This window comes from Plenodomus lingam (genome assembly GCF_022343315.1).
Source record: "Plenodomus lingam strain CAN1 chromosome Unknown contig_14, whole genome shotgun sequence".
Taxonomy (NCBI): Eukaryota; Fungi; Ascomycota; class Dothideomycetes; order Pleosporales; family Leptosphaeriaceae; genus Plenodomus; species Plenodomus lingam.
This window is the reverse complement of record NW_027093932.1, coordinates 2,472,497-2,494,511: the sequence shown is the minus strand read 5'-3', so window position 1 is coordinate 2,494,511 and position 22,015 is coordinate 2,472,497. Positions and strand designations below refer to the sequence as shown.

The following is a 22,015-nucleotide window of genomic DNA, read 5'->3' as shown; positions in this document are numbered from 1 at the left end:
GAATAGCTATATACTTAATAATTACTAGTATAAGTAGTAGTCCTTAACTATTACTATAAGTAAGGTATATATTATACCCCTATAACGTGTTACTAACCTATTCTAAACTTATTCTATTTACTTTTACTTACTTCCTTAATACTACTACTACTATCCTCCTCTAGCACTTTATATAGTTACTTAAATTTATCTCTAATATTACTATCTAGTTTAGATATATTATCTAGTACTACTATACTAAACTCTAGTATAGTATTTAGGAATACCTATATATTATTAAGAATAGGTTTAGAATATATTTAAAAAAGATAGTAATAAAAACTACGTTTACTTGCTTAAATTACCCTAATTTATACTTAACTATAGGCTAGTTTATATAACTATAAAAATTTGCCGCTATAACGTGGACTTGAACCTACAGGGATATTCTAACCACTCGGAGTAAAGCCCAAGTCGCCCAACGCTAAACCCATGGTCATATGACATGCCACCACACCGCGTACCTACCCACCCCACCACGTAACACGACGACTCCTTGTCCCCAACACACCAAAAATGCAGTACGCAGTGCTGAACCGTGCAGACGAATTGTTTTCCCCGTCGTGCTGATGCAGGAGTTTGCAGGTTTGGGTTGGGCGCGGGTATGAGGCGTGAGGATGGGATGGTGTGGGGATGTTGGAGGGGGGAGGGGCTACTGTGCCGTTGTGTTGTTGGTGGTGGCGTGGTGGGGTCCGGTAGTCGCCTCCCTCTTGCTAAGGCTGGGACGATGCCATGTTGACTAGCTTGCCTAGCTACCTATGTAGCTAGCTAACCTGACATCTGCATGCACGTTGCGTTTTCCCCCGCCATCATCGCCTTTCATTAACTGCATGGTACCTTTTTTTCATAGCTTGTTGACCGCTGTGAAGTTTTTTTCTATTCTTTGATTTGGACGCTGGTGTTCTTTCGCGGGTTGTTCAATTTACCCGGCCCAACCGCATCAAGGAACGACGCTTGAGGAGGGAGTGCTCGAGATTAAACGTGGAAAGATGTCGTCGGATCCTATTCTCGATGCTGCGGCGAAACATGCTCCGCCGGAGGGACAGGTGTATATGTATGGGACTGCTGGGGTGAGTGCGAGATTGCGTTGGTTGTGATGGGTGAATGAGGGGATGAGTGCTAACTGGCTGTTTTGTAGTTTCGGATGAAAGCGTAAGATTTGGATCTCCGTCACTCTCTCTTGACTATATACACACTCAATCACACCATGGCCACGAGGCTAACAACATCAGTGATGTCCTGGACTCTGTTCTGACCCGTGTTGGTCTCATCGCCGCTCTCCGCTCGCGGGCGCTGAAAGGGAAATGGATTGGCGTGATGATTACAGCGTCGCACAATCCTCCTCAGGATAACGGTGTGAAGCTGGTGGAGCCATTGGTGAGCAAGATCTCAAGACAACGATATTGTGAACCTTACTGATACTGCTGCAGGGCAACATGCTACAGGTGCGCTTCCGCAAGTACGCGAGATTGGGGACAATTCACCGTCTAATCATACAATAGGAAGACTGGGAAGTCATCAGCACCGAAATGGCAAACCAGAAGACCCCCGAAGACGTGTCGAAATTCTACCACGAAATCGCCGCGACGCACAAGATCGACCTCAGCGCACCCGCACGCGTCGTCGTAGCGCGAGACACAAGAGCATCTGGATCGAGGCTACTTGGTTGTCTTCTCGATGGCCTCAAGTCTGCCAACGCAGAACACAAGGACTACGGCTTCTTGACCACCCCACAACTCCACTATATGGTTCGATGCTTGAACACCGAGGGCACAAAGGATGCATACGGTGTGCCCACCGAAAAGGGCTACTACGAGAAGTTTGGTGCAGCCTTCAAAACTGCACTCAAGGGCAAGAAACCTGCCGGAAGCTTGACGGTCGACTGTGCCAACGGTGTTGGTGGACCAAAGCTGACTGAGCTCATCAAGTACCTTCCACCCAAAGAGGAAGGTCTGGAGATTCACGTCATCAACGACAATGTAATCAAGCCGGAAAGCTTGAATGTCGACGTAAGCCCTCCTGGATTATCATGACCCGTCATGGTGCTGACTCGCTCCAGTGCGGCGCAGACTTTGTCAAAACTAACCAGCGCGCCCCTCCCTCGTCCAAAGTCGGTCCAGGCGATCGCTGTTGCTCCCTTGATGGCGATGCAGACCGCGTAGTCTATTACTTCAAGGACGAAAAGAATGTCTTCCGCCTGCTCGATGGAGATCGCATCGCTACGCTCGTTGCCTCTTTCCTCGGCGACCTCGTCCGCTCGAGCGGTCTTGCATCGTCCCTCAAGATTGGCGTAGTACAGACTGCCTACGCCAACGGTGCAGCCACAAAGTACGTCGAAGAAACGCTAAAACTGAAAGTAGACTGCACTCCTACGGGTGTCAAGTACCTGCACCACGCTGCCGAGAAGCTGGACATTGGGGTGTACTTTGAAGCCAACGGCCATGGCACTGTCATCTTCTCACATGATACCCTCTCCACGATCGCTCAACACGAGCCCCGTAACCCGGGTGAAGCAGAAGCTCTTGATGTGCTCCGTGCATGCATCAACCTGATCAACCAATCCGTTGGGGACGCACTATCTGATTTCCTCCTCGTCGAAGTTGTTCTAGCACACAAGCACTGGGGTCCACAGGAATGGCTAAACACATACACGGACCTACCCAACCGCCTCGCCAAAGTCATTGTCAAAGACCGTACCGTGTTCAAAACCACGGATGCAGAGCGTAAACTCACGTCGCCCGAAGGCGTCCAAGCGCAGATTGACAAGGAAGTGTCCAAGGTACGTCAAGGACGCAGTTTTGCGCGCGCCAGTGGCACAGAAGATGCGGTCCGCGTCTATGCCGAAGCTGCGACCAAGGCCGAAGCAGAGGACTTGGCGCGCAAGGTGAGCGATATCGTCAAGGCTGCTGGCGGGGCTTAGGAACCTTTTGCCATGAAGCCTCTGGTACCCCTATCGTACGACAGCAAATTAGAAGGGGTCACAATGAGTGCGCAGGAACTGGCGGTACAGGAAGAGGAGGAAGAGAAGGAGGAGGGGGATCATGTGGGTGTGATGCAGGGCAGGAGCCAGAGTTTTTCATTTACGCTGGGCTATGGGGACAGTGATGGGACTGCGAGTGTGGGCAGTTGGAGGAGCAACTCGGCGAGTCCGGAGAAGGAGGGGTTGATGAGGAAGGGACGAAGGAAGAGATTTGGAGAGCGGAGGGGTGGTCATGGTGTTGGTGGTAAAAACTGAGCCATCACAAAAGGAGAAAAAAACAACCGGAGATGAGAGATGAGAAATATGCCAATAGATGAAAAGTTATCCTTTTTTTCGAGGGCGGGAGTTTGGGTTGGTGGGTTGGTGGGTTTGTTGTTTGTGGTTGTTCGTGGAGTTGTCTTTGCTGATTAGATGTGGACAGTTGATGCCCTTTTCTCGTATCTTGTTTGCATATCCTTTATGCTTGCTTGCTTGCTTAGAAGAGAGGGGGAGAGCTGACGTTGTCAAGAGTCACTCTTTTCACCCCCCCGCATTGTCTGAAATACAAGGTACGTTTGCTATTTTTCTCTATAAACCCCTGCCTCCTTTTGCACACATGTAACCTTTTTTTCTTCTCATCCTCGTGTGCTTGTTGCGCTGGGAATTGGGGAATTGGGATTGGGACCTAGGGATCTGGCTATGATGACGCAACTTGCGAGGGGGGAAAAGGGGGGTTTTTTTCCTTCTCCTTTCTCTTCCTTCTCCTCTTTCTCTTCCTTCTTTCTATGCAGGAAGAGGAAATTGGAGTTGGGAAGGTAAAAGGAAAGGAAGCAAGAAGAAACAATCCCCCCTTCCCCCCCTCGTGTAGTTGATACAGATACTGCGTATTAGAGATCCTGGGCCCCGTTCTATGGACTCTTTGTGCGAGAATCTTTTTGGTTTTTTTCACACCATTTTAGAGCGCTATTGTCTGAGCTGGGGGGATGGGGCCGGGTGCGGTCGAATGGAAGTTGGGGATGAGTGCTGAGTGCTGATGCTGACTTTTTGTTTGTGTGTTAGGTTTGTTGGGGTTTGGAGAGCTTGAAAAGGGTTGGGGTTTGAGGATAGGAAGAGGAGGGACTATAGTAGCTTATCGTTCTGGCACGGTGTTGGGATGGGAAATGAAAGAGTTTGTAGGGTCAAGGCATGGATGAATTCGGGTTTAGAGTATGTGCTTGTATGATGTACTGTACATGTGTGCCTGTTTCTCGCCACGTGACCCGTCCAAAAATAAAGTTGGACAGGGCGTTTGCTGTGTGCGCGGCGCCAAGGCGAGCAGCCAGTAAGAGCGCGTGCCTGACTTGTTAGCTCGTTTACAATACAAACATATGCGTTGGGGACCGCGGCCTGTGGCGCGCGGCTCAACGGCTACTCGACGCGAAATGGGCCAAGCTGGGTAGTTAACAGAGCCGCATGAGACGCCGTCTTCCTCTTTTCGTACCAGCTTGCTTTGCTTGCTTTGCTTGCTTGCTTGCCGCTTTGTGGGGGATGCGAGTCTGCCAACTCTGCTGCATCTAGCTGCTTGCTACCTGTCTATCCTTATCCCTTTGTTTGATTGTTTCTCCTTGAGCGGGCCTGGTTGTTTTGGGGGGTTTGGTTTTGTTGTCTCTATCCGACATCTACTTACCGTACAGTCCTTGTCCCTTTTTTCCCGTCCCGTTTCACTCTCCCTCTCACTTACCTCGTGTCTTGTCGTGTTTTGCGTGGGAGTCATTTTTCGGTATGCGCTGATGCTGAGCTGCGAGATCGAGCTCCTGGCTTCGGTGTTCAAGTCGTTCGTTACACTTGTCGGTATTACTGTATACGTCCCTGCATTTCTCCACCTTTTGTGGAGGCAGCGCGCGCAGAGACACACCAGCTGAGTGTGGCTTTTGCTGTTACACACGCCCGCTGTTCCTACCCAGCGATACACGGACACACCTACATACACACCCACGATGGCGTCGCCCATGTCGAGTATGCTCCGGCGGGACCTGAGCATCAAGGAAAAGTTTGAGCAATTACTGGGGAACAACCCATTGGGGGCTGAGGTATGGCAAGGATACATGCGCCTTGAACGTCGGAACAAAGTCACTGACAAGCTAGGTATCACAAGACTCGGTCCTCATCGCTATCGGCACTTCGCTCGTAATCACCTCGGCCATCTTCCTCATCTTCCTCATCTTCCGCCCCTTCAACACCACCGTATACGCTCCCCGCCTCCGCCATACGGATGAGAAGCACCGGCCGCCGCCTATGGGCAAGGGCCTCTTTGCCTGGTACAAGCCCGTCTTCAAGACGAATGAGCAGGAATATGTGGACAAGATTGGTCTGGACGCGACGATTTTCCTGCGCTTTGGCCGCATGTGTAGGAACATGTTCTGTGTCCTTGCCGTTGTCGGCTGCGCAATCATCATACCCGTCAACGTGACCCATTCCGTCGAGTTTGCCAAGAACTTTGGTGGTGCGAAGCTGAGCGGGGCCATCTTCTTGATGACGCCCAGGGATCTGTTTGGAGACATCTTCTGGGCCTTTGTGTGCCTGGCTTATATATTCGACGTCATCGTCTGCGGATTCCTGTGGTGGACTTATCGGGCCGTTCATCGCCTCCGACGCAAGTTTCTCGAGAGCCCAGAGTATCAGAACTCGCTGCACTCGAGGACGCTGATGATTACCGATCTGAGTCGCGCGTTTCGAAGTGATCAGGGCATTATAGAGGTCACGGATAGTCTGAAGACGACACCCGAAGTGCCTCGCGCATCAATTGGCAGAAATGTCAAGGACATTCCAGATCTGATTGAAGCGCATGAGGAGGCCGTCATGAAGCTCGAGACGGTTCTGGCGAAGTATTTGAAGAATCCAAATCAGCTTCCCCCGGAACGACCGCTCTGCACGCCATCCAAGAAGGACCCCGAGTTCACGGACAAGACGCAAAAGGTGGATGCGATTGATTATCTGACGGCCCGGATCCAGCGCCTGGAATCTCAGATCAAGTTGGTCAGAGAGACGATTGACAAGCGGGACGCCATGCCCTATGGCTTTGCCAGCTATGAAACGATTGAATCTGCACACAGTGTTGCTTTTGTTGCGCGCAACAAGCATCCCAAAGGCACCACGGTGCGTCTTGCTCCAAAGCCAAAGGACATCATCTGGAAAAATCTCCATCTCGACCCCAAGAGGAGACGTTGGCGGCGGCTGATTAACAATTTCTGGATTACGCTCCTGACCCTTCTCTACTTCATCCCCAATGCCCTCATCGCCATCTTCCTTTCCAAGCTCACCAATCTCGGGTTCGTCTGGCCAGAATTCCAGATCGAACTTGTCAAACACTCCAAGTTCTGGGCCATTGTTCAGGGTCTGCTTGCACCGGCGTTGACGTCGCTATTCTACTACTTTCTGCCCATCATCTTCCGCCGGCTGTCCATCAAGGCTGGTGATACGACCAAGACGTCCAGGGAGCGCCACGTGACGGCGCAATTGTTCGCCTTTTTCATCTTCAACAACCTCTTCGTCTTCTCATTGTTCAGCGCTGCTTTTACCATGATCGTCATGGTTGTGCGCATGGCACGCGACGACCACCTCCCATTCATGGACATTCTTCGCGGTCTCGACATCTTTACAAAGGTCATGGCCACACTGTGCGAAGTCAGCCCGTTCTGGGTCACCTGGCTCGTCCAGCGTAACTTGGGCGCGGCGATTGACCTCTCACAAGCCGTCAACCTGGCCTGGGGTAGTTTCTCGAGGAAGTTTTTGAGTCCGACGCCGAGGGAGCTGATCAACTTGACGGCGCCTCCGGCTTTCGACTATGCGAGTTACTACAACTACTTTTTGTTTTATAGTACGGTGGCGTTGTGCTTTGCACCCTTGCAGCCGATTACGCTGGTGGTTGTTGCGTTTTACTTCTCTCTGGACTCGTGGATGAAGAAGTACCTTCTCATGTAAACAGTGCCCTTGAGAGTTCTCGAGCCATTGCTAACAATCTCTAGGTATGTCTTCTGCACAAAAAACGAGTCTGGAGGGGCCTTTTGGCGCGTCCTCTTCAATCGCATGCTCGTCGGCTTGTTCCTTTCCAATTGCATCGTCGCCCTCCTCTGCGTCGCCCGCGGCTACGGCTCCAAATGGACGATGCTCGGCGCCATGATTCCCCTTCCCGTCGGCCTCTTGGCCTTCAAATTCTACTGCAAAGGCGCCTTCGATAACTCCTTTAAATACTACACCCAAGGCGACCGCGCCCAGGGCGTCGAAGCCCCCACCCCAATTGACAAGGAATCGCGCCGCCGCGACCGCGTCGCCGTGCGCTTCGGTCATCCCGCCCTCTACCAAAAGCTCACTGTGCCGATGGTGCACGAGAAGAGCAAACACCTACTCGCAGAAGTCTACCGCGGCCGACTCGACGGCGACATTGGCGATACGGCCGCGTTCAGCGACACCTACACCATGAAGCGCATGTCCAAGGAAAACCCAGGCAAACCAGCCGCAGCCCCCGCCCCCTTTGAATTCGTCTCGGAAGACAACATGGACTTTGAAAATTTTAAGACCCGACCGGAATTCAGCGACGAACACGGCGGCGACGGCTCCCTCTACGGCAGCCGACCAGGCACCCCCTCTGCCAGCTCGACAATCAGCGGCCATCCCAGCGCCCTCCACCACCCGCGCGGCCGCCGCCCGTCGAGTCGCGACTCCCACCGCTCCCTTGCCCATGATGAAGGCGATGTCGGCGTCGTTTACCCCCCGGGTTACCATCAGACGCCCTCTGCGCTGCGCGAGTATAGTCCTGGCCCGGAGCCCGGGCTGCGGCGGCTGGAGAGCAATTCTAGTTATCAGAGAGATGATGTGAATTTGGTTGGGGCGGCAGCGCCGATGGGGGTGCAGGAGGTGGGTGGTGGTGGAGGTGGGGCGTACAAGGCGTATAGTCCTGCGAGGGAGGGGGAGAGGGAGTATTTTCAGCGGTAGTAGTGGGGGATGGAGGGGGGTGGGGTTTCAGGGAATAGAGCTGGATTTAGGGTCTTTTAGATTAGAGATGAATTGATATTTGTCTTGTTTTTTTTGGTGTTGGATGGTGTTGGGTGAGGGCTTGGGTTGGGTGTTGTGTGGGTGGGAGGGATGGAGTGGGAGACAGTAGATGCATAAAGTATGCAGCTACAAGCTACAGTATATATATACAGTATATCCTATCATCTCCTCCTCCTCCCCCAACTTTTATCCTTATACACCCACCTTACCCTAATCTATCCTACCCTACCTCACCCTACCCTACCATACCCAACCACACCCAACCACACCCAACCACACCCAACCACACCCAACCACACCCAACCACACCCAACCACACCCAACCACACCCAACCACCATACAACACATGAATTCACATCTTTACATCTTCATATATTAACGTTCACACCCTTGCACTTACCCTTTTCACTGACACACAGCTCCCTGGGGTTTTGTAACTTGGCGGTGTGGTGATGGTGTTAAAGGGTAGAGGGACTGTGAAAGGTGGGAGGGGAAGGGCTAGGAAACATAAGAGGCTGTGTATAATACATATGCTGGAATGTAGGAAGTTGAAACTTAATAATGGTGGGAGGGAATGTGGCGAGCGTATAGATAGTACAAAGGATTGTGAAGTGTATAAGGGTTATGTTAGGTTAGGCCAAGTTGAGTTGATGCTATAATGAGGTTCCTGGGTTTAGCATACAAGGTAATTCATCGCGACCCATGCTTTGCTGTCCTAACTCTTTATTTTGTTATATCTCATCACACCATATATCATACCTATCTTTTCAAAAAAAAAAGAACAAAGAAACATGATGTTGTCAGCAAGCGTGCCTGTACGAGTGGCAACTGCAAATGTACGCAAATGCAGATACCCACACAGAGACCCAATGTACCGATGACAACCACCTACACACCCCAACTATCTATCGTAATAAACCTACTCGTGCCTGGGCGAGCACTTGTGACGACTTGGGAGTTTACGGTAGCGGTCTTGCTGAATATCGGTGGGCATGTGGGGTGATATTAAAGATGCGGGTTAGCAGATGGCGGATTGGGTTGAGATAAATTCTCTTGTTTCCTTTGGGGGGAATGCGCTGGTATAGTTGAATTACATTGGTGTTTAACGCGTTCTTTGCCTGGGGTCATTCAGGTATTGTGGATGTCGTGGGAATGAGAAAATAACAGACTAATAGTTGAGAGAAAAATGAGCTTGGTTGGGTAGGGGTTGGAATGGCGTGCGGTGTTATAAATGAAGATTTCGACTAGGAACTTCCTTTTCATGTTTGTTTTCTATCTCGAAGTTCCTGAATTTGTTAGTGTGGTAGCGAAAAGTGTTATTTGAATATTGCATGAGTGGCTATGTGCGAGTGGCTTGTCATGGCACCAACATGTCTTTTACATCCATCATATAGATCTGCTTGTTTTTGCCACATACTGAAAAGACATGGATATTACTGAAAGAGAGCAGCAGACGAGGACGTAGGTACATGCCACGCGTGCAAGCCTTGGGATGTTTGCCATAACTAGAAACTGCTATCACATGATTTCCATATTCTTGTCACGTAAACATGCACATCTCATCAGCAAGGATTTCCACAGCCTCAAACACACATGGACATACGGCGAAGTTGAGATGCTGTACAATGATATAAACCCCACTGACTTTTCTCCTTGTCCTTCTTCTCATACCCTCGTGTCTGAAACACGTGTTATAGTTTCATCAAGACACCAGCAACTATGACCTCTGTGTCGCGAGTTCCTCGACACACATGCCATCTCTCGCACGACTTGTTTGGCTTGGGTGTGTGCTGAAAACGTATGGATATTCTGGCCATGTGATTGTGTCGAGTCTTGTCAAGGAGAAAATGGTTGTGGGAAAATTGACTGCTGGGGGATATCAATTCTAGCAAAGACATGGTTTCTTTCTCGAGTCGTGTTTAGATATTAAAGGTACCTTTTGCCCATGAGCCCGTCGTTTCCCGTCAAGATTGAAGACACAAAAATTTGGTGGCAGACATGCGGATGATTGGAATTCGCTTTCCAGTTTTACAAAGTGCTGATAATCCTAGGTATGTTTCACATTCAGACATGCAGAGCATGAGTATAGCTCTACATACGGACGAGCGTGGTATAGACTGTATAATAGAGTAAGAATCGATGTTGTGTGTCATGGATGATGGGTTTCGATTCAGTGTGCATATAATTCCCATGTGGGTTTTGACGCAAAATTTGGGTAATGCCATAGTCTTGTATTTCGGGTCTGGATGTTAGATAGCTATAGAGCCGTGCTTATGGAAAAGAAAGGCAGATGTGGTTCACTGCTGCGCGTTCTATACTTTTGCACTAATTCTTCCATAATGCGATATCGATACTAGACATCTACCTTGTCGTTCCTCTTAAATTGCATTTCAGAGACGGATGATTTTTTGAATGTGTATGGAACAGCCTGTTTATTTTTACAAACTAGTATCTTTGACACGGAGAACATGTACAGTTACCACATTGAGCACTACGGTACAAAACCGGTTTACAGTAGCTATATTTATCTAAAGTAGACTAAGAAGTGGTTTAGGTAGAAGAAGTAAACCTAAATAGGGTTTATTATACTATATATTCTATAAAAGTAAACTACTTATATTTCTACTTCTATTAATCTACTAGTATTACGTAGTAATACCTAGTTTCCTACTATTTAAGTATTTTACCCCTCCTTTCTTTAATCTTCTTCACCACCTCCACCACCTCCACCACCTCTACTACCTCCACCACCTCTATTATCACCACCTCTACTACCTACACTACCACCTCTATCACCACCCCCTATTAGTAAAAATATTATAACTTATTATTATATTATATATGCGTATAGCGTAAAGCTAATCTTCTCTACCCCTTTTAGTCTTAGTTAGGTATTATAGTGTATAATAGAAATAAAACTACTTTTTATACTTAATTTAAACCCCTACTATAAAAATAAACTACTACTTTAATAAAAGTAAACTACTATTTTAAACCTATTTATAGGTATATATAAGGGCAGTTTACACCTATATAGTAAACCCCTAGCGTACTATTCTACTGTAAACAATTTTGTACCGTAGTGTTATACTGTGATAGGATTTGGCGAACGTCAGATTGAGTAGAACCCCTTGGCGGCGCTGAAAATCCCTAATGAATATCTACGTCAGATATACCAGGTTGATCGCAGTCATTGCAAAGGTAACACAGGGCTATACCCGTTCCACAATCCCGGAAGAAGTCTCTAGCAGGAGCCTCGTGACCTTCAACAATACAATTGAGCAAGTATGCCATCTTATTAGTTTCGAGATTACTCTTGTTAACACAATAGTCACACGTCTTGCCCTGATGGTGTTGAGAGTTGACATGATTAGTAGGCTAAGCATGTCGATTAGCTCGAGGGAATGTACACCAAACATAAGTGAAGTATGGTTTCTCAGTTGGAGACAGCGATAGAGACGGAGATCGAGATAATGACCGAATAGAATCACGACGTCCACGTCCACGATATGTTGATGCATTACTGGAACATCCAAGTACTGGAGTTGCAGGCGGATTGTATGGCGTAAACCCAGAGGCGCATCTAATTGACTAGTTGCAAGAGCCGACGACAATGGACTTGACAAAGTGGCAGGAGCAAGTCGTGGCCTTATCTGTGAGGTATTTGGGGTAGGTGATACTTCTTCTCCTGCCCTCTCCCGATATCGATGATCACGACGTATATTGTCCCGCTCCCGTCTAGCTGCTGCTGTCTTTTGGGTGTCACCGCTATATTGCCCGCGCCTGAAATACTGTGGTACTTCAGAACTACTTTCCGATGTACGTGTACTGGGACCGAATGCGAGTTGAGGAGGAGCCGCAGGGGTAGGAAAATGTACAGTAAGCGTTGGCGGTAGTGATGGCGTTGATACTGGGGGCGTTAACAACGGAGTATACGGGATAGGCAAGATTGTACGGGGCTGCTTCCGCCTCTGAGAGCTATGGAAATCGCGAGGTATGTGACTTGGGATACCTGGTTCAACAGATAATCTAATAGTAAGATCCCCAAGCTTTCGACGCTTCTAAGTACAGTTAGCTAACACAGGTAATACAAAGGATACTGTTCACTTACCATAGCCCCCTCATGGTTCTTTGTGCGACATTCAAGACAACGTGTATAGCCAGCAGTAATTTCTTCAACTGTAAGCTCCCTCGCTGGATGACGGGTGCAAGTAACACGCTGGGAGGATGTAGGAATCTGAGACGGTGAAGGTCCTGGAGGTGGTGGAGGCGGAGCGCCTGCATTGGCTGTAACATTTGCCATATTGCGCATGTACTGTATGCAACGTAATAGAGAAAGAAGGATTAGTTATGGTATGGTAAAGAAGCTACAACGCTAGATCTAGAAACTGCAGGCGAACTGTTTACATCGCGTTTGCTTGTGCACGGCTTTTTTCTTAACGCGCGGACTACACCAAAAGAATTAACAGTATTAGTAAAGGGAATGGCAAGAGTTGCAATATTTACTAGATAGCAATCACAAACAATCACGAAGCAATCACGATAATAAGATCCTTTATTGCACCACAAGTTTATGTGGTTTACATCAACGGGCCCTCCCAGGTGATCCTTTGTCTAGCCACTAGCTTCGACTTATCGCAGAGCCTCCGGGGTATAAGGACACCGCCTAAGTCTAACAGTAGCCAGGACGCCGGATTGTAGGACTCTTTGACAACCTTAAACCATTACTGGTAGTTCTAATAGATCTGCCAGAGCAGCCTAAAACCCAATTTCCCTCAGTAACGAACAATGTATAGTATAATCCTCAGTAACCACGATATAGATTTGTAGGACTCTTTGATAACTTTGAACCATTGCTGGTAGTTATCGTAGATCTGCTAGAGCAGCCCACAACCTAATCTACTACGCAGCAATGAACAATTTCAGGTGGCACCAACACCTGCAAACTTTCCGGGGAGTCACTCGGCCTGTAGAGGCCTTATCTCGGAGCGCATCCCTACATCCACATACTCGATTGGCGACACGTTCGTGGGGCTCTTCTACATCGAAAACAACGTAGCGATCCCAGAGATTGTATAGAACAGTCTCGACGATGATACTGTACATGACTAACTCAACCGTCCTTACGGTACAGGAGCCGACGAAAGATCCCGCCCGAAGATGACGTCCCCAACAAAAAATGACAAGCAATTCACTCTCCGAGCGTGTCAGCCTGAACAACGATCCCTCGTGTATCGGACAAACGGAAGCTTATCACCCAAACTCAAATGGATTCTCAGAGTCCAAGGAAAATGTCCACGCGTTGATGCACTGGAGCTGTGGAGCGCGGGTATCGATGCCGACGGCGTTGGAGATTTTTGCTTACACCCCCACAACATGACGTGCTGCTTTCTGCTAACCACCCCACGGGATATGAGGTGCGAAGGCATACACAGCCGCGCAGATAACCGGGTGTGCACTGTGTGGCTTCTCAATTACCAGCAAGCCTGTGCAGCATCTACAAAAACAATCCTTTCAACGTGCGGCCTGGCGACGGGTATCTGAATGAGGAATTCTAGGATTTACTCAAGCAGATATACTCCACAGATTGGGGATAAAGTTGGCCGGGCGCCTTTCCCTGCCGCAAAGTTGATGGAGACAATTGGGGTGGAGGAGCGACCAGCTGCGGTGGAGGAAGAAGCACAATTTGGCGCTTGTAGAGTACTTGCTTTTTTTTTACAACAGTATGCTTTCGTATACTTCAGTATACTTCTCTTCCCAGTGAACTTGATGAGCAACTCGATAAGATTCTATCGCCTTAGTAATGCGCTGTGAAAGTCCGTCAAGACACGCAAGAACTGAAAGCACATCAGCGCCTACTCAATGTCGGGTATTCATAAGATTCGTATAACAAGACCGAATCTCACCGGGTGTGTTGGTGTTGAGTCGGCAGCATCCAAAGCCAGCCTTGACCACATCCTCTCAACGTTCCGACTCCGCGCTCAAAACTCTAGTTTCCAGAGTGCTATTCCGAAACAACCATGATTCTATGGTGCACGACTCTGTAAAGGCCATTTCTTGCATGCATGACTCCTGGGAGAGCTCGTGTTCTGACTCGTCGGGCTTGCTCGCGGGCTTGTTGTATGTTGTTTCTGACGCACGCACCTCCAAAACACAAGCCGCTAGCAACGTTATTAGCACGACACTGCCCCAGCCTAGACAAGAAAAGCCAATTAAGCCATTATGTAACCGCATACTTCTACCATACTGTTGATGATCTATTGTTCTTTGTCACTTCTAGCGTGTTGGGAGTTTATAGATGACTATGTGCATGTCTCGAAAGACTTCGTAGTTCAGCGAAATGTAGTAAGAATTTAATGACTTTGCAATCCAAAGATGATTCATGTTGTTCATCCGTTAATTATCCTGGCTCTCGGATGAAGAACAGTAGCGTGGGACTGCCGCGCCTCCCGTGTGGAGGCCCGATTCTTAAACACTCCGGTGACCGATGCCATCGTAGCCAAGTCTGATTACCCAATGCTGCGGGGGTGCGCCATGAGAAGGTTCACCTGAAGCAAGAAATACTCCACTCTTTGAACTCACTCCCAGCGGTTTAGCGTCTTTTTTATCTTCACCCTCTCTCAACCCAAACTGCCGCGACCCTGACCAGTGATCATAGCATAGACACCATGATGATCAGCTGTCAACGAAATCGTTTGTAACCTGCACGGCCCACTAGCTGAATGAGACATGCATTTTATCTTTCACAGATTTAGAAAACGTTGTGTTAGGAGTCGCAGAAATGAGGATCCTACAAGTAACAACATTGTAATAGCAGCCACAGTGACCTTGGAACCAGCATCCCATTTGGCTTGACGCACTACCTCAGCAGAAGATGCGGCGATTTGCATACTCATGCAGGACAAATGTTACAGTCGGAAGAGGAAATCTACAGCGACTGATTCGGTCTTGGTCGACTGAGGTCCAGCGGATGTCGGAGGAACATAACAAATGTGAGGAATAGCTGACTATGTATGGATCATGCTGTGTAATTACAGTATTTTCCACATGGCTGGACCATGCCCCGGAAAGCCTATTCCACGCTGTCATTGCTTCAGAGTCCATACAGACATCTGCAAGCAATGCATTAAGGAAGAAGTCGTGATATGCAAGTTCTAGTTTTTTTACAAGAACAGCTTTAAGCATTATTCAAATTGCCCTAACTCACGCAGGAGAAATTACACAAATCTGTAGTCAATGTTGTAGTACGTACAAGATGAACGCAGCTGACACATGTGTCCATACTACCACTGTACTGATATACCACAAATCGTTTTGCAGCTCGATTACTAAAAAGCCTAAGATCTCTATCTTGGCTCTTGAGCAACACATTGATTATACATATTCACCCAGGAGCATTGCTTAGTGAGGACATTGGTAAGCAGAGCTTTCCAGTAACCAGCTTTACAAAGCGTCTAGACAGTCTTAGGGTCTCATTTGGAAGGCCGGATCGCAAAACCGGCAAACAGATCTAGAGTATTCACAAAGCTGGATAACGCCATGTATGCGAAAGTTATGCTAAGCAACTTAGTGTGAGCACATCACATCGGCAATAAAGGTCCCTTTGATGCCGATAATATCGTATGTCAAGCTACCAATTGTTGGTAGAATGTCTACTTGACAAAAGTAATATTGTTTTTGGAGGTCAAATTCCAGATCTTCACTGTTCAAATTATCTTGCCATCTATCGGGTTTAGTTAGCCACAAGGCCTTCACTTCCTAGGTACTCAAGTGCAATCGAGACTGTGCCTTCGCCTGTCTGTATGCTACTGCCGACATTCTGCTCATTTGCCGTTGGACTGTGCATATCCTCGGCGATGGACGAGTCACCTTTAATAGCTGGACGATTCATGATGTCTAGGTCGAAGGCTGTAGTCGTGTTACTCGTGTACCACTGTTTTTCACTGGTGTTAGGAAAGTAGTGCCAACCGATGCCAAGTTAGCGCGAGGCTGCTGATCAACATCCTTCCGCGAGGGCCGCAGCCTGTGGGCATAGTGAGACATGTCGGTTCTACCATGTTGAATGTTTACCATACCAGATATGGTAATCTGAGTGATTCCATCGATCGAGGATGAAGTGTTATCTAGGAACAATACTGCAGGTATGCTGACTCGTTCCTAAGGGCCAGCACCTCGGGCCGTGGACGAAGGGAAGGTCCGAGTGCTATCCGGATCAGGCCTAGCCATGTACCTTGGGGTGAAACCTCCCGACTTCAATAATCAATTCTGTTCGTTTCACGTTACTATAGCACGTCAATTATTAGGCAATGTGGTATCTCTCCTCCGCTGTCTACTTCCAATCTGTAATGAATGGGCACCGAGAGTACCTCTCATACACATTTCACAGTATTCACTATGCAAGGAGCATTCAGTTCTGCCCAACAATTGTATCCAGATATCGGTGCCTCTGCGGCCGCAGTGTCGTTTCCTTTTGTTCTTGCGTTAAACAGAGTTCTCGACCACGAGGGCCTCGTCCACACGGAAGGTTTCATCACTGCCGCTGGTCCATCCTTCCATGGCAATGATGTACGACGAATTCTCGTTTGGGTATAGCTACAGTAACGTGATTACTGAAACCGAGCATTTGGTAATGTAACTAGATGGCTTGGATCTTGACGCATCTAAGTGAATCCCCCTTCCAAGAACTTCCCTGGCCACTAGCGTGAATAAACCTTGGTTCATCCGCTGTGCCATAGTAGGGATGGTTGGGCCGGCAGAGCCGCCCTCGTGGGGTAAATCTAACATCCGAGGCGTTCCTGCTTGATACAACTGATTATTTGTCCGTGTGTTGATTTTGGCAACGCGATCGTCGGCATCTGCTTTGTGAACCTTCTCCGTACCATCATTATGAAAGCGAGCCCACCAGTAGGTATTCTTTGTCATTTGTGTCTGAAGTTGCGTTCATCGTAGAGATTGCTCTTTTCTAGTATCAAGTAAAGGCTACTCCATTATTTGTTTCAAATATTCTGCAACACGGCCACTATTGTGCATTAACTACGATGCCCCATTGCAGTAAAGGTGACCTTGTGGTGGCTCCCATCAGTCAATTGCTTGGACTAGCACTTGGCGGCTTGGAACAGCGCGTAACCGAAGTTGTCTTCGAGATTGTACAAAGGCCGTGCCCAAGACCGAAATCGAGATAGCGTAGATGTACCAGTGACCTGGTGAGTGCCATGTACGCTAGCTTTGCTCGGGCCGTTTATCGTCACTAATTTAAGGTAGACTGTAGGCAGGTAAGATCTACGGCTGCTCCCGCAGCGTAGTAATCTTACAGAGATACAACCTGCCGTTAGTTCAGTAATGGGGTATGCTCACAGAAACACTGTTATCACCAGTTTATTTGATAACCTTCTATGAGAGGCAGCATGACATTACGGCGACAACATTTTATGTGAAACGTGCTAAATACGCTTCAGGCGCATCATGCAGCCGGCCCGCTCCATCTTGGCAAATGTTCATTTGTAAACATGAGACTGCGGTACAGGACCGTTGCAAGTCAGTTCGCATGCCTGCTAGTTCCCGTGTTTAGTCTGCATCGTATGAAAGATACACCGAGCGTTTGGTGTTGCAAAGAATCGGAGGAAAGGTCCGGTCGAACTTGGTACGATTGGAAAAAGTAGCAGGTACCTTTGGTACGTACACTGGCGTACAAAGGTCTTGTCGTCGGATGTACATAGCCCTCAAAAAAACATGTTAGTTGGGGACATCTGGATAGCGCCAACTTGCCCATGATATGATTTGAACGTACAGCTTTGCAACATGGGTTCCTCGCGTTGTCCTCGGAGAATACGTGAAGAACTCTTCATGAAGACAGTCCGAGGTGCCATATGTGTTCGATCTACTATGCAAGTGACGATGCAGTGCTCCATGAGAACATTATCCATGTTATTTTACTACCCGGATCATCGGCTGTGCCGAGGTCGGCCTGCCGTCGGAAAGTGGCTTGGTATAGAAATCACCTGTTTAACCTTAGTAAGATAGCTAGAAACAGGAATTGGCCCGAGTTTGATCTTCATGAGTTAAGCAATTCCTATCAGTAGTTACAAGTCCAAGCTAGCCAATGTTTATACCAAGGCACCGAATATGTTCGATCTGACCATATGGCGAGATGGTCATTCATGCACAGCCTGTGTGGTCTACGTCAGGATACACTTGACCAAGTCTACATCACAGAACTCGACTCAGAACCGATGTGCCCGGATGTACCCCGATGTACCACAGTTCTTGGTGAGAATGCAACCACCATGTTCCGAAACGAATACCGTAGAGAAAGGGTACGATCTGGCTTGGAATGTGACGTGTGCCATTCTTGGAGGTATCGGTACCATCGCAACGATGCCCGTTCGTCAAGTCAAGAGACTGATGAAACTCAGGTATAAAGGTCAAGCTCGAGACTGCCGATTGAGACATCACTTCATTAGCAACTCACTCCTCTACAACAATCACTTCTTCAGTAATCTACTACTTTCTCAATCTTCCCCCCGTCCTCCCAATCACTTCAACTTCAAAATGTACTCCACTGTCATCCTCAGCGCTCTACTCGGCATTGCCGCCTCCATGCCCTTGACCGCACGTCAAGCCACCAACGAACTCATTGAGCTTCCTATCTATCTCATGGGCCAGGCTCAGGATGGTGTTCAAAGCCTCACAGCCTCTCTTGAGCGCGAGGGAGACCGTGAGATCGTCCACCTGAATGATATCCCCATTCCCGCTTTCGAAATCACCAGCGAGATGCTTGAGGAGGGATTTGACCTTGATGTTAAGGGCGACATCATGGGTGTTCCGATCAGGTTTCCCCTTCATCTCTTTGCCAAGGAGAACGGCCAGAACATCACCAAGCGCCAGAACGAGCTCAACTTTGGCCCATTTTCTATTCGCGGCTTGGACTTTAACATGGACGGTGTCCCCGGTGACTTGAACGTGGATCCCAGCAAGCCGCTTGGTGACCTCACATTCTCCATCGATTCAATCAACGTGAACCAGAACCAGAAGCGCCAGGTCAATTTTTGGGATGAAGTCATCGACATTGGTGTTCAAATCGACGACATCAACATCAACACCCGCCGAAGCGTTGCTGAGGTCGAGAAGCGTCAAACTGATATCAGCTTCTTCGGCGGCAGGGTCGAGCTCACTGATTTCGAAGTGGATGTCAGCGTTGGTGGGCAGCCCATCGTCATTCCCCGCCGCCGCTAGAAAATAGTCAAGGGCCATCCGAACTGGCAAGATTAGCGAACAAGAATTCGGCTGCGACGGAAGCTTACTTGAAATGGGCTTGTACTGTACAATAGGCCCAATGTCACGATAGCGCTGTTCCTTTTCCTCTCCATGTTTTCATGTTTCATGTTACTAATGTTTGCGGTTCATTTCTTTTCTAATGTATAGCGGGGAAAATGAATGGGAATGGCAAGAATCTAGGTCCAGATATAGACGTCCTCAAGGCCAAGGTTCACGATCAATGCAAGCAACTACTGTTCGATATTACGCTCTGAAATGTGAGAATCCTGAAAAACTGAGGACACGAAGACCTAATATGCAGATAGCGTGATGCAAGTCATAAGGCCCCCAGCCTCTCCCAGTTTACAGGTATCATCCAATTCACCCAGACATACAGAAATCACGGTCTGAATCAAAACTCCATACTAGGACAGGCTTATCTTCAGCAAAGATTGTAATGTTCTGTATATGTATCATGTGACCAAAAAAGTCGAACTTTTTATACTACACCCTGCTGCCGACTTGCGGGACCCATTCCTTGAAGATCCTTTTTCTACGCTGACAACAGTGCTTCGAGGTTGGAGATGCATCAACATTGTACCTCAAACTACCTGCTCTTTTACAAAAGCAATTTCTTCGGCCTTAAGAGTTTTCCAGACTCCAGTACCATCCAAATTTAAAGGATTGTAAGATAAAGCAAGGCTATCAAAATGCAGATTTTTGATTGACGATACGACAGGGCGACTTCTACCGGTACAACGGACCAGGGTTTACCTATCTGGTGCACAAGACACCCTTGGCGAAAAAACAGCAGCCTTCTTCATGCCGAAGAAGAGGCATAACACAATAGCGATAGCAAATTCCAGCACAATGCGGCTTTCAAACCCAAAGTTTTATCTGGATGCCAGCTCAAAGGCAAATCATTCGATACACCATCCCCTAACCAGGAGGCTCTATCCCTACAATCCCCCAATCCCCACTGCCACGAACCCCATCAACTACATGAAAAGAAGAACAAGTGAATGCTTCAAATTCATCTATACAAAACTATCTCTCCCCTGTCCCGGACACGGCCGCGGCTCCCCAACTCTTCCGTCTAATCCTCCAACGCCACTGTTCCGGATTTGCCTCCCGTCAGCTGGCTCAACCAGTCGAGAAAGTAACGGCACCCAGGACCGCAGCGAGTAATACTACTTCGCTGTATCAGGATCGTAGATCTCCGCGTAAGCCATGGTATGTAGCAAGAGAGAGACACTATCTGTTGACGAGATGAAGTGTTCCAAATCGCCGTTTATGATTGCGGCTAGGAGGCCGGGCTACGGAGGGACTTGTTGGGGGGTTCCTAGGCCTCGGAGGAGTTTGGCTACGTCGTGGGGGTTGTGACTGTACAAGGGGATGGTAATAGGTCGGGATCTTCGACGATAGGCGTTTGTCGCGGGTGTGGTGGCTGATGATGCGTTCCTTGCGGTTGAAGGTGTAGTAGCTGCTGACCATGCCCTTGAGGATATACGCATGGAAGCTGACAACCTTGCCCTTGCGGGCATAGGGACATTAGATGATCCCGAGGACTTCAGATCTATCGACGTCTCATTAGGTAATTCCACATTCATGGATGGTTCCTCCAATAATTCTCTCATTCTAGTATCAATATGCGCTAACGCCGCGGTAATCTGATTGGCGGAGTTGGGTCTTGCAGCTGCAGCTTCGCGTTGGTTTTCGGCAACAGGTTCTCCTGGACGTAATGATGCAGCTGTGATGTGATGAAAGTATTGATTGAGGAATCTATGGAAGAGCCCGAAGGTGGCTATATCTACTCGACCCACTAGTCTCCATTAGGACGTATCCCGGTCAACCCCCGGGATAGGGGAGTCACTAATAGTGGCAAGGGAGTTACCACTATATCAAATAGTAGGTGCTATGGATGATATAGAAACAACAAGTTGATGGGCGACTAAAAAGGGTTCTTCTGTTTAGAGAATTGCCAGACTGTGATGGAGAGCACGAATGTGTAGGATCGATAGCATTGCTCGCAAGGGATCCTTCTCGTAGTACGGCATTTGCGCTTCTCTGGCTGCGGTTTTCCCTGGCGGTTCTACTTGAACTCGACGGTACCGATACTGTTATTGCATCGTCCGCAGCTGTGACAGGAGCTAGTGGAACCATGGGTATGCGATTTGGCCTGTCCTCCTCGGGTATGTCATGAGCATCATGCATTTGCAGCCCCTGGGTGTCTCTTCTTCGTCTATGAACTCTGTCACCAGCAGAGAACATCCAGACAACTCTCGACGTGTGCATTCTCTGATATACACAGGAAATTCAACAGCGAAGAAGCTGAAGAACTTAAATATACAATATTGAAGAGAGGACCAGACCCATCGAATCATTGTAGAAGTTGCTTCTTGTAATCGACTGACAGGAGCGTCGGCGCGGTGCGCCAGCGCTGGAAGCCCTGGCGTTATGAGCATATCGACATTTAGAATCAAATTAATCAAGTAGTGTTCACTACGGTAAAAAATTGTTTACTGTAGAATGGTACGCTAGGGGTTTACTATATAGGTGTAAACTAACCTCGTGTATACCTGTAAATAGGTTTAAAGTAGTGGTTTACTTTTATAGTAGGGGTTTAAATTAAGTATAAAAAGTAGTTTTATTTCTATTATATGCTATAATACCTAACTAAGACTAAAAGGGGTAGAAAAGATTAGCTCTACGCTATACGCACATATGACATA

General features: G+C 48.2%; 9 protein-coding genes across 9 annotated transcripts; 5 read left to right on the top strand and 4 right to left on the bottom strand.

The window, feature by feature from the left end:
- Window positions 1–716: 716 nt before the first annotated feature.
- On the top strand, window positions 717–2,959 carry IAQ61_002869 (uncharacterized protein; the record flags this gene model as incomplete). The annotated part of the gene is made up of 6 exons (XM_066095728.1): window positions 717–1,109; window positions 1,178–1,191; window positions 1,272–1,416; window positions 1,470–1,484; window positions 1,542–2,048; window positions 2,099–2,959. The coding sequence occupies exons 1-6, from the start codon at window positions 1,029–1,031 to the stop codon at window positions 2,957–2,959; spliced, it is 1,623 nt and encodes a 540-aa protein (XP_065954564.1). The 5' UTR covers window positions 717–1,028.
- A 12-nt stretch (window positions 2,960–2,971) lies between these two features.
- On the top strand, window positions 2,972–3,274 carry IAQ61_002868 (uncharacterized protein; the record flags this gene model as incomplete). Its single annotated transcript, XM_066095727.1, has 1 exon — window positions 2,972–3,274. The coding sequence occupies one exon, from the start codon at window positions 2,972–2,974 to the stop codon at window positions 3,272–3,274; it is 303 nt and encodes a 100-aa protein (XP_065954563.1).
- Window positions 3,275–3,322: 48 nt separating this feature from the next.
- IAQ61_002867 (uncharacterized protein) lies at window positions 3,323–4,191 on the top strand (the record flags this gene model as incomplete). The annotated part of the gene is made up of 3 exons (XM_066095726.1): window positions 3,323–3,382; window positions 3,441–3,567; window positions 4,058–4,191. The coding sequence occupies 3 exons, from the start codon at window positions 3,323–3,325 to the stop codon at window positions 4,189–4,191; spliced, it is 321 nt and encodes a 106-aa protein (XP_065954562.1).
- A 783-nt stretch (window positions 4,192–4,974) lies between these two features.
- IAQ61_002866 (uncharacterized protein) lies at window positions 4,975–7,969 on the top strand (the record flags this gene model as incomplete). Its single annotated transcript, XM_066095725.1, has 3 exons — window positions 4,975–5,067; window positions 5,123–6,954; window positions 7,003–7,969. 3 exons carry the CDS (start codon window positions 4,975–4,977, stop codon window positions 7,967–7,969), a joined length of 2,892 nt encoding a protein of 963 aa, XP_065954561.1.
- A 3,868-nt stretch (window positions 7,970–11,837) lies between these two features.
- IAQ61_002865 (uncharacterized protein) lies at window positions 11,838–12,333 on the bottom strand (the record flags this gene model as incomplete). The annotated part of the gene is made up of 3 exons (XM_066095724.1): window positions 11,838–11,940; window positions 11,967–12,091; window positions 12,142–12,333. 3 exons carry the CDS (start codon window positions 12,331–12,333, stop codon window positions 11,838–11,840), a joined length of 420 nt encoding a protein of 139 aa, XP_065954560.1.
- Window positions 12,334–15,762: 3,429 nt separating this feature from the next.
- IAQ61_002864 (uncharacterized protein) lies at window positions 15,763–16,952 on the bottom strand (the record flags this gene model as incomplete). The annotated part of the gene is made up of 2 exons (XM_003843346.2): window positions 15,763–15,963; window positions 16,641–16,952. 2 exons carry the CDS (start codon window positions 16,950–16,952, stop codon window positions 15,763–15,765), a joined length of 513 nt encoding a protein of 170 aa, XP_003843394.2.
- A 504-nt stretch (window positions 16,953–17,456) lies between these two features.
- IAQ61_002863 (uncharacterized protein) lies at window positions 17,457–17,875 on the bottom strand (the record flags this gene model as incomplete). Its single annotated transcript, XM_066095723.1, has 3 exons — window positions 17,457–17,581; window positions 17,710–17,748; window positions 17,818–17,875. 3 exons carry the CDS (start codon window positions 17,873–17,875, stop codon window positions 17,457–17,459), a joined length of 222 nt encoding a protein of 73 aa, XP_065954559.1.
- A 277-nt stretch (window positions 17,876–18,152) lies between these two features.
- On the top strand, window positions 18,153–19,262 carry IAQ61_002862 (uncharacterized protein; the record flags this gene model as incomplete). Its single annotated transcript, XM_003843348.2, has 1 exon — window positions 18,153–19,262. The coding sequence occupies one exon, from the start codon at window positions 18,153–18,155 to the stop codon at window positions 19,260–19,262; it is 1,110 nt and encodes a 369-aa protein (XP_003843396.2).
- Window positions 19,263–20,599: 1,337 nt separating this feature from the next.
- On the bottom strand, window positions 20,600–21,554 carry IAQ61_002861 (uncharacterized protein; the record flags this gene model as incomplete). Its single annotated transcript, XM_066095722.1, has 2 exons — window positions 20,600–20,979; window positions 21,380–21,554. The coding sequence occupies 2 exons, from the start codon at window positions 21,552–21,554 to the stop codon at window positions 20,600–20,602; spliced, it is 555 nt and encodes a 184-aa protein (XP_065954558.1).
- Between the last annotated feature and the right edge of the window lie 461 nt (window positions 21,555–22,015).